We start from the raw sequence: 19,933 nt of genomic DNA, 5'->3' as shown, positions 1-19,933 counted from the left end.
AATCTCCCTCTGTTAAGCAGGCTGGAGTGCAATGCTGGATCATAGCTTATTGCAACCTCTAACTCCTGGGCTCAAGTGATCCTCCTCCATCGGTCCCTTATAGTACTAGGACTACAGGTATAAGCCACCATACCCGACTGGTTTTCTATTTTTTAGTAGACATGGAGTCTTGATCTTGCTCAGGCTGGTCTGGAACTGATGAGCTTGAGCAATCTACCTGCCTCGGCCTCCCAGATGCTAAGATTACAGGTATGAGCCACTGGGCTCTGACCCAAAAAGATTTTCTAAAGATAATATTGTAAAGGAAAGGAAGTTAAAGAAATGTCCAATCAAGTCCTTTCGATTTTCTGCTGTCTATAATGTCATGGTATGGCCTTTCCTCAGTATGACTTTTTTACCCTGATGAAAATGTTCTTTTCTTTTCATATTTGGAGCTTTTTCAAAATCTCCTACTGTCATGGGTTGAATGGTGATCCCTCAAAAAGATATGTCCATGTCTTAATTCCTGGGAAAAAAATGCACACTCTGATTTCCATTTACAGGAAAAGGAAAATGGTTTTTGTTGACAAGTTATTTCAGAACATAAGCAAAATGTTGCCCATCAGCAGAATGTGAAACCCTGTTTTATTGGCTTGACTTGTCTGTGAAGACACCTGGGAGGTGTTTTCTCTCCCGGAGGTATCAAGATTCCTCTTTCTGTAAGCTCAGGCTGGAGAGCAAAAATCCCCAACACTCACTCTAGTGCCATTCACTGAAGTGAAAGGTTAAGGATAGAACAGACACCTTGGCAGTACTCATGGGTTCTCCAGCAACTGGTGAGGTCAGATAAGCCATGGCCCCTACCTAGGCAAGGAACAAAAAGCCTGAAAAATCCAGGCAAGAGTGAGTGCAGAGCTGGATCCAGTCCCATAAATCTGCTTTCCTCTGTTTTATCCTCATTCACAGATTCTTTTTACTTGGAGTCAAGTTGAAACCCCACAAACAAAACCCCAATCTTATATTCTAACGCCTTCACAACTTCATGGGAAAGTAAACTCATCTTTCTTTCTTTCTGGGTTTAGCAGACAGACAAGTGCCCTCTTAGATGACACTTGCTGGTAGCCACAAGGCTGATTTCCACAAGGCTGATTTAGGTCCCTTGCCCAGTGCAGAACCACTATGTATTCAGAGAGTGTCACTCATGCCTGGATCTGGGTCATTTGCCCCCACCCTCAGCAGCCAGCAGGCAGTCTGAGAGCAGAGAAAGGGTGATTCCACAAAGGAAGTCCAGGGTGCTGTCTTCAGTGGGGGGGAGTGGGGGGGGCAGGCATAGGCAGACATCTCCCCACTAGCCACTCCAGAAGGTGCCATTGCTGGGATGCTTAGTGAACATCCAGGTGGCCCTCCCTGAAGCCTACTTTTGTCACCAGTGGGGCTTAAGAAGGTCTCATGCCTCAACTGTCTTAAGGAGCATGGAAATAGGGCCACACATGAAGACAAAATGGTTCTAGGTATGCTTGGAGCCCCAGCCCCCTGCCCCCTGGTGACTGGGTGGCCTTTGCTTGGGATATCCTCCATTGCCCTGCCTGCATGGCCCCCAGAAGCAACTTGTCTCTGCCATCTGATGAGGGAGCACCATAAGAGTCCTGGATCCCAAACCTTCACCTTCTTTCCTTGTTCTGGGCTCCTAGAATTATAGCCAAATGCTAACGCTAGACTGGACAACTCCAAGGAGACATCCACCACCACATCTGGGGAGCTCTCTCTGTCCCCCAGAATCTGTAGGACATCAGTAGTATGTGATGTGGCTGACTCAGGCAGGCAGCACAACTGGTATCCAGACTGGAGAGCATGTAGGGGCAAGGCCAACCCAAGACACAGCCACACTCAGTGCCAGTCCACTGCTGCCCCTGGAGATGGAGGCAGAATTGCCAGTTCTTCTCACTGGTCATGAGGGGCTGGAAGTCTAGGGAGCAGCCTTGGGTCCTTCTGACTCTCAGCTTAGAAGACAAGAATACAGTGCAGGCTGGTTACAAGATTCAGGTGGCAGCTAGCATAACAAACTGTCCCAATTTTGCCCAGAACTGAAGAGCTCCCTGGGACTTGGGAATTTCAGTGTCCAAACTAGAACTATCCTGGAACCCCAAGACAGGATAATGGAGGAGTAACCCGTGAAGGGAAGGAAGCATTTCAGGGGTTCCCACTTCTAGACCTGCAGGGGCTGGACCCGGAGAATGCAGCTGTGGAGGGATGACTGGACAGAACCTAAGGCCTGCTGGGGAGACTGGCTGACTTTCATGGGGCAAAGATTTGACCTCCCTTCCTGGATCTCCTGCTGATTGTTGCTCACAGATCAAAGCCAACCAGAAGCCAGGGAGCCCGGGACCCCTAGTGAAGCCAGCCTCTCTGGCACAGACCAAGGGGAATGGATGGAGAGGGTCCTGCATGGGTGCATGGGGACACTGGTACAGAGGTGAAGTCAGATATAGTTCCAAAAGCAGGCCTCGCAGAAGAGGCAAACTTTCCAAGGCAGGGTCCACCCAGCCACTAACCCCTGTGATCACCACAGTAGCTCAAGTGAGAGGCCCAAGCAATTCTGGGAGAGTGGGTCCTCTGGCCTGTGTCCTGGTGCCCCCATCTAGAGCATGTGCTCAGGGAAGCCTCAAGTTCTCCACACTCAGGCTGCTTCCTCTGGGGCCCCTAGACAGGGCTACCCTAACCCCCAGAGCACATGGCATCTTCTTGGGAAAGGATGTAGAGCCACTTCTCTGCTGGGTTAGCAGCCCTTGTGTAGCTTCCCCTCACCCCAGGCTGCTCTGGGTGTGCTCTGGAAGGCTCCAGAAGCCAGGCCTCCTGAGGGTCCTGTTGGTGTCCTCGTCCTCTGGGTTTCCCACAGGGCATGTGAGCCCAAACACTTCTCCAACAGAAGCTGGTTGGCTTAGCGCAGCCATGAAGAGGAATTAGGCAGTCACCCTCTACTAAGGGTTTAACTCCAGGGCCAGCCTGGGCTGAGCATATCCATTAAAGCAAGGATCTGGAAACAAGGGCCCATAGGCCAAATCATGATCCTGGCTTATTTTTGTATGTCCACCAAAACTAAGAATGGTTTCAGATTTTTAAAGAAATGTGAAAAAAATCAAAACAAAAAGCATGCAAAGAATATGCAACACCACAGACTAAGCAGCCTATACACAATAGGGATTCATTTCTCACAATTCTGGAGGCTGGAAGTCCAAGATCAAGGCACAAGCAGATTCTGTGTCTGGTGAGGGCCTACTTCCTGGCTCATAAAAAGTGCCTTCTCATTATATCCTCACAGGGCAGAAGGGGCAAGGCAGCTGTCTGGGGCCTCTTTGGTAAGGGCACTGATCCCATTCAGGATCGTTACCCTCATTACCTGGTCTCCTTCCAAAAGGCCAGGCCCACCTTAAGGTAGCATTACCAAGAGTCAGGATTTCAACATATGAATTTAGGGAAGGACACAAAGATTCAGCCCATAGCAGAAGCCTCTTTGTCTGGGCCAGAGAGTAGACAGGAATGGCATGACAGGGTGGGCCTGCTATGCTCTCATCACTGCTGTCCCACACAGACTCCCCCTAACCCCAGTTAAGCAGGGGTTCAGGCTCGGCTTTTTCAGGGTACAATGGTACCAGAAGTATGTGAGGGACAGCACTGACATTCTTGGGCCAGATCTGGGCTTTCCATCGTGATTTCTTTCCCAACTGTAAAACAATGTTTGCAGTGCAACCATATGGCTTTATGGTGGAGAATCACATTAAGAGGGGTATAAGAAGTTGACACTGGTCAACCTTTTGAAAAAAAAAATTTTATCTTGTATTCCCTAAAATAAACATGTATTTCTTCTGGGGGAGAAAAGTTACAAAAATGTATAAGTAGCTTTTTTTTTTTTTAATTAACCTCTAGTCATAGAAGAGTGCATTCAGTCCTGTGGCAGACCTCCTCCTAAGAGGAACTTAATAGGAGTCAACACTGCCCCCAACCTGTGCTGAGGGTGGGGTAGAATCTGCTCTTGCTTTAGTGCTGGGGTGGGGCCCAGAGCCAGTGATGGAGCTATCTGGTGAGCAAAACCTGAGATACATGACCCACCCCATTGCCCAGTTGCCAGCCAAGCTTCTTATCTTTGTAATTCCTGCCTCAGTTCCCTGCCCAGCTCTCCACTTCTGGCTATCCTCGAATCCTAGCCCCACACTAGTCTCTGGAACTTTCCCTAGGAGTGGATTTTTTGCAGTCTATGTGTCCCCTCATCCACCCTACCCCAGCCCCACAAAAGAGGTGGGAGTGGAGGTGTCTTCCTACCCCATGCCCTGGTCTGGCCCCAAGGTCTTCTGTTCCCTGTGCCCCTACTTTGAATCTGAGCTGAGGACCAGCTGCCTTGAGGTGGGACACTCTATCCAAGTCACAACACCTGGGATGTCTGGCTTGGACTCCCCAAATCTCACCCAACATGGGCAGCACTCACAGGTCCTCCCTCATCACCATGGAGTGACCTAGTGCATAGATCCCAGCTGTAGTCCTCCGTACCCTGCACCCCAAGTTCCCTGGACCCTCTGCTGAAGTCGAGGAAGCCCTGTGCTCCACAGAGCTGGTCTGAGCTGGATCTCTGGGCAACACAGAGATCAGCCTGGCATTTCTGCATCTAATAGGGTAAATGGAGATTAGAAAGAACAGGTGACCAGCTGCATTCAGGCAAAGCTGGGGCTCATATAGACTGTTAGTGAGGACCCTGATGATAATGTGAGAGCTGGTAGAATCCCTCCCACTTCCAGACCAGTTCCCTTTTCCTGTCTAAGACTATGGGCATGTTGTTTAATCTTTCCAAACCCCAGGGGCCCATGTGTGACTATGGGCATATTGTTTAATCTTTCCAAACCCCGGGGGCCTCCTGGGCTGAATCAGGACAGATCCCTGAGAAAGCTGAGAGCAGGAAGGGGAGCCGTCTCCAGCCAGCAGGACCTTACAGGCTGGAACCACAAGCTGCTCGCCCAACTGCTCCCATGGACCTCAGAGCCTACTTGCAACAGGTTGAAGGGTCAAGTCACCTTAGAGTGCTGCAAGCAAAGGTGGGAATTTATAGAGTCCCAATACAGAGAAGTTCAGGGAAAGATCATGGCTTCAGACCTGGCTGGATCTAGGGGATCTCATGGCCATCATTTCTCCATCCTAGAGCTAACTGCTCTGCTCTGTATTGTCAGATGGCCTCTCCTCACCCTATCCCAAAGGTGACAAGGTCCCCAGCATCACCAGACTATCCACTCAGCAGAGGATAAGCTCATCTTCTCTTCTGGTGTCCTTCAAGTCCCTAAGTAGATTGTCAAGGGCCCAGCATGGGCCACATGTTGATCCCACTTGAGGATCTAGTGGCTATGTGGCCAGGCTCAGGCCCCACCCTCCCAAAGGATTCTCAAGAGTTTGGTCCCCCAAGCAACGGAGATGCCAGGCCAGCTGCTGAGGCAGATGCCTCCCCAAGGGTTGTAGCATTCATTCATGTCACTCCCACCATGGAGTTGTGGATCCCCAAAGAGGATGGAGGACAGACTTGGATCCTACTAGGACCACAGAGTTCCTGGTGCCTTGGTGCTGGATGACTTCATCCTGTCCCCAAGTTAGTTACAGACAGCAGAGGCTAGTTTGGGAAAGAAAAGTCTGATCTCCAGACTCAAGTTCTAGCCCTCACACAAGGGACCTTTCCACATACCTGCTGCTCCCTCCCTTTGAGAGTCAGTTAACTTCCTCTGGCCACCTGCCTTGGCTCTGAACTGACCTGCACCAACACAAGTCCCAGCCTGACCCCACACCCTCTTTGTATTCCACCTGGAATTGTCCAGCTGTGTATGTGACCACTAGCTTAAGGCCTACTTCCCTATCACTTTGTAAGTGCCAGGAGGGTGCTGGTGGATCTGCTGTCACTCATCATGAAGTCCCAAGCACCAGCACAGGCATGAAGTGGGTGCTTAGGATGAGGGAATGAATGAATGAATGAGACTGCCTGGTGGAGGGTGAGGGGCAAGAGCTGGTGCAGCAGCTCCTGAATCAGCTCAGCTCTGCTATGGTGACCAAGCCAAGCCCCCTCCTTTACTGTCACTGAGTCTCAGAAAACTGCCTAGGACAAACACCTCCTCCCAGGGCCTGCAAAGTCTGGTGAAGCTAGAGAGAGATCACGTCAGGAAAAAAGCTCTAGACAAGACATGAAAAGCTTCATTTTGTTCTTTAACACGTCTGGGGAGGATCTGTTTAGAATTTTAGGATTTTTTCCAAGTTAAAAAAAAAAAAAAGACTAGATGTCTTCGAAGTACACCACTGTTAGGCCAATGCTCATGACCTTCCTTGGAGATGAGGAGCCTGGAGCTCAGTGCGGAGGAGAGGAGCATCCTGGAACCAGGGCGGGGGAACACCAGCCTCCGTGACTCACAGTGGGGTAAGATCGGGCTCCAGACCCGAATGGGAGCCACTGGCTCAAAGAGGGGAATTTCCTGGGTCACCTCCAGCTGTGTTCACGATATAGGGAATCTTTACCTCCAAGCTCAGACTCCACAATAAATTTCAGGTTCAAACTTTGCCACCGCTACGGCTGTCCAATCTTAGGAAAGTCCCTTGCCATCAACGAGGAGCCCAGGAGTCCTGTCCTCGAAGGGCCAACAGCAGATTTTATAGGCCTATCGTTTGCCACGTTTCCGGGGCTCTGAGAAGGGGGGGGGGCACACACAGTGGGGCGTGGCAGGATCAGAGGCTCACTGGAGAGTATTTTGAACTCCTTGGTTTACATCGACTGTCTTAACCCTCGCCAACAACTGGGAAGTAAGGGGCCTTTGCTATTCCCATTTTACAGATGGGGAAACAGAAGCACCGATTCGTTAGTCCTCTTCCCATGGCTCCGCGCTAAGTCAGTGGTTGAGTAGGGGTGTGAAGAGCGGTTGGCTGCCCCGAGCCCTCCTCCAGGATCCAGTGAGCTACGCCCTCGCATTACGGTCCTGGCTCCGGTCTGGGAGCCGCCCCTCAATCCTTAGCCGACTATTGGGGGCCCGGTCCCCGCCGTTGTCACGACAACCGGGGGCCTATGGGGAGCAAGCAAGCAGGAGGTGGCCCCGGCCGGCCCCGCCCCCTAGCGGAGCTCGGAGCTAAAAGGGCCAGAGGCCAAGCGGCGGGAGTAGGAGACCGCTGAGCACAGGGAGCGCGAGATATCTGGAGTGTCCCAAGCACGCAGATCCCGGAGCAGCCACGGGACTCGAGCAGCGGCCACCATGTGCGGTGAGTGCCTAGTTCTCCCGAGCCGCCCTCCTCTGGCCGCCGGCGGGTGCTTGTGCCGCAGCCTCTCAGTGCCTCTCTTGCGAGCCGGCGCCGGGGACCTGACCAGGGATGCCTGTCTTTCCCAGTCCCCGACCATGGGGCTTTCAATGTCCAGGCCTGCCTACTCTCCGTCCCCGACCCTGGCCCCCTGGATGTCTCCGGAAGGTGTAGGGGAATGCCCAGCCTGGGTCTCTGTCGTAGTGAGGGGCACCCAGGCTGGGCCCCCCCAGAGGGATGTTAGTTGGGCCCGGACCCCCTCCCCCAAACAAAGGTGTTCCCACCCGAAATCCACTGAGCGCGCTTTCCTCCACTTCCCCTAATCCCCCACAAAGGCAGCCACGCGAACGCTGGCGCATCCCGTGTGCCCAGCACTGCTCTCAGCCCACCGCACCCTCCTAGGAGGTGCACTCCAGTAGCTCTGCCAGGCTCGTCCGGGCGGCGGCATCAAGCACAGCCCTTGGTGCTCTCAGGAAGGGCCTTCTGCGTCCTTCTCGCGACCCTAGACGAACCTCTTGTCCCTGGAAGGGTTGGTTCCCTGTTGTCGCTTCTTTGCTGAAAGGAACTCTCCGGGAGGCTCGGGGCAGAGGCAGTAATTGCAGCCGAGCCTCGGCCCCAAGCTAGGAGAGGGAGTCCGGGGTCGGGAGAGCCTCCAGGCTCCGGGCGGCGGGATTCCCGCTGCGAAGCCGCGCTGTCCCGCGTGGCTGCGGGGCCGAGGGGAGGGTGGCGGTGGCCCGAAGCGCACATCTGCAATTCTTTAGTCTCCTGGCTGGGCCGCCTCTGCTGGCCTGGAGAGAGCCGGGAACTTTTGCTGGGACAAAAGGTCACTGTTGTTGTTTTTTTTTTCCCTTTCTCACTTGAATAGAATTCAGTTACCCATTCCAGCCTCCTGTGGCTGGAGGACCTGGTGGAACTTTTGAAGCCATGAAAGGCCTCTCTCTGACTTTGCTGAGGGCTGTGGGGTGGAGTGCACCGGCGGTGAGCCCTGGGCCAAGGTCTGTACAGGCCTTGTTTCAGGAGCCAGCCTAGCAGGACATGGGCAGCTGGCTTTGGGATGCAACCTTACTCAGGCTAAGCAGGCATCAGTTTTGCAATGTGTAAGGCTGCCTCTGGGGACAGAGATCAGGCAAAGGTGGCAATTTCGGGAGATCTCAAAGCCTTTCAGATTCCAGACCTCTCTATGGCATTCCAGACTCTTGGCCAACTGGTGGCCTGTGCGTGAGACCCTTGAATTAGAAGAGTCTTGCCCCAAGCACCAAAAGCTTCACTTCCTTCCTCTGTGATTCCCTTCCACCCCCACCCCAGCCTGCTCTCCTGCTTTCTACTTGCATCTGGCTTTCTCTTATGTCTTTCTGAGGTTTAAGGGGGCTCTACCTTCTCCAGCCCTCAAAAATCTCAAGTGCTTTTTTCTGCTTTCTTAAAGGGCTGCACATTTATTGTCCCCAATGGAAATGTTGAGCTGTGACCTGTAAGACCTTATATCCTCACATCTTCTGGTACTTACTGATGGTGGAGTGTGAGAAGGGGGGTGGGGTCACCAAAGGACACCCAGGGCTCAAGAGAGTGGCTATAGCCCTTAGGAGTCCCCAGTCAGAGCCAGAATCAAAGAGAATGTGCAGGACTAAGATGCCTTCTTGGAATTACTTCCCTAGGGGCTATCCTTGCTGATGGCATGGGGGTGCAGCTCAGAGTGGAATCCTGTGGAGTCCCTTCATGGGAAAGTTGCACCAGGGGAACTTCTCAGCTTGGTGCTAAGGTGTCCTCAACATCTCTGTGACAGTTGGCAAGTACGTTTGCACAGAGGAAGCTGTCCCAGGCCCAAAGCAGGCCGCAGTAGCTGCCTAGAATTGAACGCATGGGTCTGTTTGTTTTGGATTATGGTCTATGTATGTATGGCAAGTGATACTGTCTTTCCTTTTATGGGTGTTTCCTTTTGTAATGAATTCATTACAAGTTTTTGAAAATTTAGTGAAATTTTACTGAAAAATATTAAGGAAATGATTGTGCTGTTGGTACATACGAGTGGGCAGACACAGCAAAAATTGTAAAGATGGTCCGAGAAAGATCCACACAACCTCTTTGCTTTGCCTTGTGGGAAATTGTGGCCTGGAGATGTCTGTTGCTGTTACATGGAAGCAGCCTCAGGTCTCAGATCTCCTGGGCAGTTCCCACAGGGTGGAGATCAAAGGCCCTCTCTTATCATGTGCTCAGATTATGTCTGCTCTCTCTATCTGTGCTATGTCTCCCTCAGAAAGCCAAGACCTGACAGTAGTTGACCCTCCATAAACTGAGCAGATGACCCTCTAAGACTTTCAGTGATTGAAACCTTAGCTGAAATGGCACTTAGGTATTCACATGTGGGGGTTTGTTCTGACACTTTGCTGACTTTCTGCCAAGGACAGAAGTTAAAATATTTCCTTCCTCCCTCCTTTCGTTCGTTCTTTCTTCCTTCTTCATTCAGCCACTTGTGAATGACTGTCAGGACGAGGCCTATATTTTCCAGGTATTGGGGTTTTGAAGATCTCCTGGGTGTGGTTCCCACCACCACTAAAGAAGGGCCAGGTGAGGGAAGGGCCAATGCTGAGGCTGATCACTGCCCAGGGATAACTGATCAGGGTAATTCTGGTGCAGAGGAAAGACTTTGAGCACAGGCTGCAGCAGGCAGTCCTGGGACAAACCAGGCAGGCAGACTTTTTCTTGTTTGATCACAGGTTTAAAACTTTTTCTTCTTATTCTTCTTCTTTTTTGGTGATAGAATCTCACATTGTCACTCTCAGTAGAGTGCTAGTCATAGCTCACATCAACCTCAACCCCTTGAGCTCAAGAAATCCTCTTGCCTCAGCCTCCTGAATAGCTGGGACAACAGGTGCCCACCATAACTCCTGGCTATTTTTTAAAGACAAAGTCTTGCTTTTGCTCAGACTGGTCTTGAACTCCTGAGCTCAATCAATCTACTGGCCTCAGCCTCCCAGAGTACTAGAATTATAGGTGTGAACCACTGTGCACAGCCTGCAAAACATTTTTTTTTAATTAGTTGCCAAATTATAAAATTGGAAGATTTCACATAAGTAAGTGGGATTTTGGCTTCTCATGAAAAACTCCAAAGATAAGCTACCCTGAATCCATATTTCCAGTTGGTTTGTGAGTGGGCACCAGCGCCCCAGTTCTCTCTGCCCCTACCAGCTGCCTCCCTCACTGGTGCTTCCTGTGACCACAGAAGGCTGAGCTTCGGATCATCTAGGAAGAAAGTGAAGGTAGAAGGAATTTGCACTTCCCCCCTCATTAGTATAGTGGTGAGTTAAAAAACAAAAACAAACAACAAAAAAAGGAATTTGCACTTTCTCTCCCTGAATTTTTTTTTTTTTGCAGTTTTTGGCTGGGGCTGGGTTTGAACCCACCACCTCTGGTATATGGGGCCAGCACCCTACTCCTTTAAAGCCACAGGCGCTGCCCCTGTCCGTGAATTCTTAGACCTTCCCTGTGCTTCACTTTCTTCACCAAGTAACTGATGAGGGGAAAGAAAAGAAAAAAGACTTGGCTGTGGATAATTGGAGAACTAAGGTTCTTGCAAGAAGCCCTTGCTTTGAATTCACCATCTTTTGTCTTGGTTAGTGTATTTGTTTCTTTGGTTGCTGTAACAAATGACCGCAAACTTACTCATGTAAAACGACATATATTTATTCTCTCACAGTTCTGGGAACTAGAAGTCCAGAATCAGTTTTACTGGGCCAAAAGCAAGAGGTTTTCAGGGCTGTGCTTCCTCTGGAAGGTCCAGCGGAGGATCCTTGCTGGCCTCTCTTAGCTGCTAGCAGCCTTGGTTTCTGCACTGGCAGTGTCTCTCCTCTGCCTCCTCCTCTTCATCCTTGCCATTGTGTGCTCCCTCCCTGAGGCAGTTATATCCAGGTTCAGAACTTGTGAACTTGGGAACTTGGGAACTTTGTGAGATAGCAGCAGCAAACTATGTTTTATATTGAGGGATTATTTTTGTATATAGCAAAATAAGTTTATGAAGAGAGACTAACTTGAGGTTACAAACAATTTTGAGAGAAAAATCTGAAGAATTCTACACATAAACAATTAAGCAATTTAATATGATCACTTTCCTCCTTTTCATTTTCAAAGGAAATAATTCTCACTGAAAATTTTAATCTTTTTGTCACCAAACTTTTGCATTCATAGCCAAAATTTGACAGATTTTTACAAGTATTTTTTCAATAATATTTAGGGTATATGTCACATCTTACTTTGTTCTTGGTAAAATCCTGGAATGAGGCAGCACCCGTAGTTCAGTGGATAGGGCACTGGCCACATACACCAAGGCTCACATCTGGCCACCAAGGCTCACCAAGGCTGGTGGGTTCGAGCCCGGCCTGGGCCTGCTAAACAATAATGAGAACTGAAACCAAAACATAGTTGGGAGTTGTGGAAGGCACTTGTAGTCCCAGCTACTTGGGAGGCTGAGGCAAGAGAATCAATTAAGCTGGAGAGTTTGAGGTTGCTGTGAGCCATGACGCCACAGGACTCTACTGAGGGCAACATAGTGAGATTCTGTCTCAAAAAAAATAATAATAATAAAATAAATAAATAAACTCCTGGAATGATAAGGACAGCAGGAACTTTTCTACTAAAAATAGAAATGTCTTGTCTAGTTTACTGCAGGAAGTAGAGTCTGTTATCTCATGGATTCCAGGGATAAAAGCTCCAAGGAGGCCTGAGGCAGAGGAGCCAAGTCCTCCTCCTGACCTTGAGCCGGCTGGGTCCACTCAGGGTACCTGGCTAAGCCTGCAGGTTCTTTCTGTCTTTCTTTAAGCACAGGCTGAGATGGGACCACACACTTCTGCCATGCCTCCAGCGTTGCTCTTGTTTCTGCGAGTAGGAGGTGGGAGTTGTCATGCCCACACCATCAATAGAGTGGTCTTCCCCAGTTGAGGTGAAGAAGAACTGGACAGAGAAGCCACAGCTTCTCAGCAGTCCTGACCATGGTCCAGTGGCCTTCACACTCCCATGGGCCTCACCCAGGAGAGTAGCCCTGCCCCCTGGTCCCAGGGCTGCAGGCGTACACACTCAGGAATTTTTTCTTTTTTCTTTTTTTTTTCTTTGAGACAAGAGTCTCACTTTATCACCCTCGGTAGAGTGCTATGGCATCACAAGCTCACAGCAACCTCCATCTCCTGGACTTAGGCAATTCTCTTGCCTCCCCCTCCCGAGTAGCTGGGACTACAGGTGGCTGCCACAACGCCCAGCTATTTTTTTGTTGCAGTTTGGCAGGGGCTGGGTTTGAACCTGCCACCCTCGGTATATGGGGCATCACATTCAGGAATTTTATGAGCATTCCTTGAGGCAGAAATCCAGTGTGGTCGGGACTGGGTGATCCAGTTTGGAACTTGGGATAGTTTCTAATCTGTGTTAGGTTCATGATAAGCCCCTTCAGTTCTGAGATGGTAGTGGAAAGATGTCAAAGTGGACACCTATCCTATAGGACAAGCAACCCCAGGAGTGGAGGCCGGTAAATGGCAGTAGCAGATGAAGGTAGAAAGTGACAGATGTTACGGAAAAGAGATGGAAAGCGGAAAAGGGAGCTCAGAGGTGATAAAGATGATTTTCATCTGGGGTAGAGTAATTGAGGAGGCATTGTATGAGAATGGATGTGAGGGATCGGAAGGGGAAGGTACCAGGCTGGTGGCCCCCCTTGGGTGTGGGACATGAGGTTGGACCCTGCAGGGGGTGTGGGGAGCAGGGGTGGATGGGCTGGACAGGATGAGAGGTTGAGGCAGGGCTGTGTGCTCTGAGGAAAAGGGGTGGGGGAGGAACCAGAGAGACTGGAGCCTGCCTGGCAGTAGTTCCAGAGGCTCTGGGGTGGGGTGAGACAGGAAGAGAAGGATGAAGTCAGAAGCAGTAGTGTTGGGATGGGGCTGGGCTCTTGGGGCAGCACCTGTCCTAGACCTAACCAAGGAGGCTCTGAGGCCTGTCCATCTGGTGCTGGGTAGGTATCCCCCCACAAGCCAGGTACTTTGTTTGAGAGCTATTTCTCACCCCTTGGTGAGATAGGATTCTGTGCTGACTGGGATGGGGGGAGGGCAGCAGTGAGTGATTGCTGTCAGGCAAACCTGGCTGTGAATTATTCAAGTTTTTGGCCTTGGGCCCTGGTCACCCTCTCTGCCCACAGGATCTGTAGTCTCTCTGCACTGGTTTGTAGGAAGCCTCTGTAAAGTGAAGGTACTAGGGTTTACTCTGTAGCCCACCCAGCAAGGTCCTGGGGACTTTCCCAGGCTCATTCTGCTAGAAGGCTGCACTCACTCTTGTCCTTCAACCAGAGAGGTTGAGTGCCTTGGGGCTACCCGTGAGCTCTGGAGGTGCTATGTGCTCACTGTGATAGGGGCTGACACCCAGGGACTCATGCTTAACATCCCTCACCTCCTGCCTTTGTGTCCTTCATGCTCCCACGGTGGGTTCCAGAAAACTTATCTGCATTTTTCATAGCTAAATGTGGCTATGGCTCAAAGGCCACCTTCTCTGGTGTTTCCCCTCTGGTTATTCACTTATTCATTTATTTATTCAATAAATATTTATTGAGCACCTAAGTGTACCAGGTCCTAGGTTAGGTGCTGGAGATAAAGAGACGGGTAAGACAGATGTGGCCTTCACCCTTATGAAGGTTACAATCCCATAGGTAATCAGACAAAAAGACAAGGAAGCCAGTGCTGTATCCATACAAAAAAAAAAAGATGAACTAATATATTTTGTAACAACCTGGGTAGAACTGGAAACCATTTTCCTAAGTGAAGTTTCACAAGAATGGAAAAGCAAATACTACCACATATACTCACTATTAAATTGGAACTAATTGATCAACATCCATGTGCACATACAGTAGTAAAACTCAGCAGAAACCAACCAGGTGGTGGAGAGAGGAGATGGGTAATTCACACCTAACAGGTACAATGCATGCTATCTGAGTGAGGGGCATGCTTATAATTTTGACTCAAACTGCATAAAAGCAACTCATGTGACCAAAATATTCTTTACTAAGAGTCAGTCTCAGTGCTGTCTACCCCGCCCCTGTTCCACTTTCTCTGAGGGCTCTGGGAAGTCCCAGAGCATCCGTATCCTCTCTTGACCCCTCTGTGAGCCTCCTGATGGGCCCACCCCTCTACCTCGTGGCACCCAGCACAGCCAGGAGGCCTTCATGGCCCAGAGAAGTGTTTCCAGGTGATCAGGCTACAGCCAAACCACCCCTGTGGTTTAACCATTATTTCTCCAGGCAGAAGGCCAAGAAGAAATAACCGTAAATGTTACAGTTTTCCTCTTGGTTTTATTTAATGACAATTTCTGAAGGGATAATTGCCCCATTTTATTTTAATGGATGCTTGCTAAGTGGCAGGCACTGTTCCAGCCACCACCTTCATTTCACTAATAGTGAAACTGAGGAATAGGGGTTTAGTGATTTGCTGGAGGCTGGCTTGAAAGGGATTTGAGATCAGAGCCTGGTGCTGGCCATAGGCTTCAGCTACCTACCTCTGTGCTTCTTGCTGACCCTCAGCTACTGAATGACAGAGGGAAGGAGCAAGCTACCCCAGGTGGATGACCCTGAGCCAGTCCTTTTTAAGGATAAAGAGGTATGTGTGCTCAGCTGTTGTTCCTCCAGGCGAGCAGGGCTGAGGAGCTTCAGTGAAGGCAGGTTTTTCTGGCCCAGCTCAAGACGTAGAGGGGAAGGAGGGACTGGCCTGAGTGGGAGCTGGCACCCAAGGATTGGCAAAGGAAAGGGCTGTAGGTGGTCCTGAGATTCTAGACATGATGGAAGGGTGACAGCAAAATCAGAACCCGACAGAAGTCTGGCCTGGACAGAGGTCCCAGTGCCACAACATCAATGCCTGTGAGATACATTTCTAGAAGTTCAACAGATACGCACATTTTTAATTTCGAGAGAATGCGTAATTGCCTTCCAAAGAGGGTGCTTAAATTTAAACTCTTACTTATTGTCTCAATCTTACTGATCTCATAGGCAAAATGGGTTTAAAAAATGGCTTTTATTTAGAGATGGGAGGGATTTAAAAGGAATTCTGATGTGACTAGCAAGAGAAATTCCTAGAAGATCAGCTTCCTTTTATTTTATTCTAATTTTTTGAACAATACGAATGCGATGTGAATGCCATTTTATTCACTTCAGTGCAGTATAGTACAGGGAGTGTCCAGCCAAAAGGATGAGCTGCAAAAGGAAAGAGAGCTTTGCTCATGAAAGACATTACTGAATAGATGTCAGTGCGGCAGAGGTTTCATGTTGAAAATTAGATTTACGCTTTCTTGCACAAAGAAACCACTCCTTGTCCATTTCCCTCACGGCAGCCATCTCCCAGACTGTGCCCACATGGCCTATGAGACTTCCAGCTGGGTGTAGACACAGCTGGTGGTCCTGAGGACAAGGATCCTTTAACCAGCCTACCAGGGGCTCTGGTGGCACCTCCTGCTGTACCCCCAGGAGGCTGTCACAGGTCTGGGGGTGGAGACAATATGTAGAATGTATTTGTCTGACGGCTGAGCAAAGCCAGCTTGGCCAGCAGGAGGGGAGCTGCAGTGGAGAATCGGACTCGTAGAACACTCTGGTGTTCAGAGTGTTCTGAATCTGATGATTCAGATTCAAGATCTCTTCACAGTTGGGGATGGTTACATGTCTGAACTTGTCAGCTTCCCCTCGTGAGGCACAGGTATAATTCTAGGACATTATCAGAATGCTAGGAAAGTTTAGATTACAAGATTCCAACAATTTACTTGGTCACCTTGGGAAACTGTCTCCCATAGCTGTATGGTCTTTACAGTGGCCACAATTTAACATGTCCTACAGGGAACTTTCTGATTGCTTTTCAGAAAAGTTAGTGTTATGAAGAGTTTCACCTAAATATACATAGTAATGATTGCACAACTCTGGATATACTAAACCCATTGAATTATATACTTTAGATAGGAGGATATTATGATACTTGACTTATGTCTCAAGAAAGCTGGCAAAAATTTGTTAATGTTGACATTAAAAAGTTAACTGTCTTTTTTTTTTTTAAATAAGCGACAAAAGTACATCCTGCACACAGATGTTTTTTGGGGGAAGTTCAGGGTATTAAGTGTGAGTTGTAACAGCTCTGCTGGGCCGCAGTGCTGCAGTGGCAGGCACTTCATGGGGCTGGGTTTGGGAAGGGCCTAGCAGCACACATAGCCCTCACATTCAGCCCCTCTCACCTGACCTAAAGTGAGCAAGGAAGACAAAAATAGCTTACTGTCAAAATTACCCTTGGCCGTTTTTTAAAGAAAACATCTGTAAATGCTCAAAGAGCACAGTGTGTGTGTTTTTATATATTATATAAACTCTGTACCTTAATAGGTATGTGCAAATATATATATCTTTTGCGCAGTAACGTACTGTGTATTAAAATGCTAAATATAATTTATAATACTACCATATTTAATTTTATCACCAGTTTTTTGATCAAGTGTGTGTGTGTAGAGGAATTGAGTGTTTGTGCAATGGGATCTACTTACTGTTTAGGACTATAATCTTCTTATCATTGAAGTTTAATCATTTATTCTGCATTGATGTGAATCGAATCTCCTTAACAACTAGAGATGTTGGCTCGGCGCCTGTGGCTCAAGTGGCTAAGGCACCAGCCACATACACCTAAGGTGGCGGGTTCGAATCCAGCCCAGCCCGCCAAACAACAATAATGGCTGCAACCAAAAAATAGCTGGGCGTTGTGGCGGGCACCTGTGGTCCCAGCTACTTGGGAGGCTGAGACAGGAGACTAGCTTGAGCCCAGGAGTTGGAGGTTGCTGTGAGCAGTGAAGCCATAGCACTCTACCCAGGGGGACAGCTTGAGGCTCTGTCTCAAAAAAAAAACCAAAAAATAAAAAACCAGAGATGTTGCAAGTGGTTTCTTATGGAATCATAGTCAGCCCTTGACTGTCTGTGGGGCAGGTTGTCTTCTCTTAGGTTCACCTCTGGAAAAACTTTGATTCTAGTCAGACATTTCTCTCACTCCAGAAAAATGTAATTGAGAAAATTAATTTTTAACCCTCACGGTGTTCGTCCCATGCCCAGTGGTCAGGAGTGCTTACATCCTAAAGTCAGGTCTCCTTGGTTCTACTCTGGTTCTGGGTGAGTCCCAGCCTTCCCAGATTCTGTTCCAAAAGGTAAGAGGAGGGTTATGGACCAACCTCAAAGGCTGCTGAGAGCTTGAACTGACGTCTATGTGGCCCAGTGCATGGTATGTGGTAAGTTCTCAGCAAAATTAATTACTGCTATGCTCTTAATGTTTATGTTCCCACTAAATTCATATGGTGAAATCCTCACCCCTCAAGGTAATAATATCAGCTACAGCCTAAAGGTGATTAGGTTGTGGGATGGAGCCCTTATAAATAAAATTATTGCCCTTATAAATAACGCTAGGGAGACCCCTCACCCATTCCACCATGTGAAGTTAGAATGAGAAGTGAACCCAAACCAGATGCTGAACCTGCTAACCCCTGGATCTTGGACTCCAGCTTCCAGAACTGTGAGCAATAAATTCCTATTGTTTATAAGCCACCCAGTCCATGGTATTTTGTTCCAGCAGCTTACACATACCAAGATGGGAAATGTGAATATGTGAATATGCCTCAATAACTATTTTATCAACCATTCCTTTTGCTTCATCAAAACAGATACATAGGTTGCTACAAAAGTTTTGAGACCGACTATGTTATGGTCCATTATTTCACTTCCAAGGAACACAGTTGACAGTGTCCTTTCTGATTCACTAATGCGAGTTGCAGCTTGCTTGGCTTATTGGTGTTGCTGGGATGGTATCATTTATTTCCATCTGCATTATTTTACATTTCTTGATTTTCATGTATCTCAAAACTTTCATAATGACCTACTTATATGGTCATCCTATTCTGCATAATTCATTGTGAAGACATGGTGAGGAATACAAAGACAGAAATGCCAGCCTATGCCCTTGTCAGGGGTGTGTATATGTCCAATGATGTTAGAAAATGGGGTAGCCAGAGCCAGGGCCAGGTCACCTCCCATGGGAACTGAGCTTTGAGGTGGGCAGCTTTCCCCAAGGCAGGGAAGAGAGGATGAAAGGACAGAGGATGATGGAAGGGTTACCCACAGGGCCACAGAGAGGAGGGCCAACAGTTCATCTAGTCCATGGTGGAGTAGGTGGGTCTGGAAGGGCAGAACCAAAATGACAAGCATCACTTCCAATTTGGAAAAGTATTATTTTGAAATATGAGGGCAGAAAATAAAGCCAAACAACATCTTCTTGATTTGTTGGCCTACTTTGAAGATGAAGGCTCTGTGGGGCCCAAGGGAGAATGAGATGGTTTTACTCTTGCTATTGTCAGAGTAGTGCTTACTCATGGTCCAGCTCCAAGCCATACAGATGGAGGGGAAGTAGAAGCAGAGGCCCAGCAACAGTCCCCACCTGCCATCTGCTGCTGCTGTGACCTCCTTATGATTCTTCCCAGGCCTATGCTGTGCAAATCAAGGAATACAGGGAGGTGGGGACTTCAGGGTCCCAAGGTGGTTGGCTTATGTTGCTGGCTTTTGATATGATAGACGTGGCCACAGGGAAAGCTATCTCCTGCAAGCACAGCATGAGACAAATTTCCTGCAATGGAATGGCAAGGCCAAGAGGCATGACACAGGGTGCATGAGTGATTTTGTCACAGAGGAAGGAGGGGAGTGCCACTCTTCTTCACATCCAGGAAGGTCACACCTTGCTCTGCAAGCAGCAGGAGACCTTTGGAGTTGCCACCTTGGTTTGCATCCCCAAAGTGTTTTTTTCTAAGTGTAAACTGAGTGTTTTATAAAAGTGGCACTTTTTTCTCTTTGAATAGGAATCTTTGCCTACATGAACTACAGAGTCCCCCGAACAAGGAAGGAGATCTTTGAGACCCTCATCAAAGGCCTGCAGCGGCTGGAATACAGAGGCTATGACTCTGCAGGTGGGTCCCCCTCCTTCCCACTTCAAAACAGGACTTGGCTCTGCTGCCCTGCTCATGCCCATTTCTCTCCTGTGAGGTTTGACAATCTGGGCTTTTATTAAAGTTTCTTCTCAATATAAAAAAAAAAAATACTAGCCATTAAAGAAATTTGAAAAGTAGAAAAAGAGAGGAAACGAGGGTAAAGCAATAAATTTTAAGTAAGTCCTCCATTAAAGTTTTCCCCCATCAAGAAATAGGAGGCTACAAATCTTCAGTATGCAAAATGAAGAGGTTCTAGAGGTCTCCTTGTAGCACAGTGCCTGTGGTTCAGAACACTATATTATGTACTCAGCAATTTGCCAAGAGGGCCTTAGATCTGCTAAGCAGATCTTATGTTAAGTGCTCTTACCACACAAACAAAATAATAATAGGAGACTTTTGGAGGTGGTGGATGGATTGGTGATATAGATTGTAGTGGTGATTTCACGGGTGCAGATGTCTCCAAACTAATCAAGTTGTAGATATTAAATATGCACCACTTTGTGTATGTCAGTCCTACCTCAAAAATGTGTGGCCTCAGAAAACAAAAGGACCCTCCATCAATCTTTGATTGTCTTCATGTCCTTTATCCAGCCCTTGTTGTCTGGATGATCTGGGTGGTGAGGAATGAAGGTGTTGTACTTGGATATTTTTT

At 48.5% G+C, this 19,933-nt stretch overlaps 1 protein-coding gene across 1 annotated transcript in view; it reads left to right on the top strand.

Annotated features, from left to right (window-relative positions):
* The first annotated feature begins 7,192 nt into the window (after positions 1-7,192).
* Positions 7,193-19,933, top strand: part of GFPT2 (glutamine-fructose-6-phosphate transaminase 2) — a 46,218-nt gene continuing 33,477 nt past the window's right edge. Inside the window, exons 1-2 of the mRNA XM_003799162.3 lie at positions 7,193-7,245; positions 19,153-19,260. Of these exons, the coding sequence (XP_003799210.2) occupies positions 7,239-7,245; positions 19,153-19,260 (115 nt within the window). The 5' untranslated portion in view covers positions 7,193-7,238. The remainder of the gene's footprint in view (positions 7,246-19,152; positions 19,261-19,933) is intronic.

The sequence above is a fragment of the Otolemur garnettii genome, unplaced genomic scaffold (assembly GCF_000181295.1).
Source record: "Otolemur garnettii isolate 467f Iridium unplaced genomic scaffold, OtoGar3 scaffold00146, whole genome shotgun sequence".
Taxonomy (NCBI): domain Eukaryota; kingdom Metazoa; phylum Chordata; class Mammalia; order Primates; family Galagidae; genus Otolemur; species Otolemur garnettii.
The sequence above is the reverse complement of the archived record's forward strand: the minus strand, read 5'-3'. Positions and strand labels throughout refer to the sequence as shown.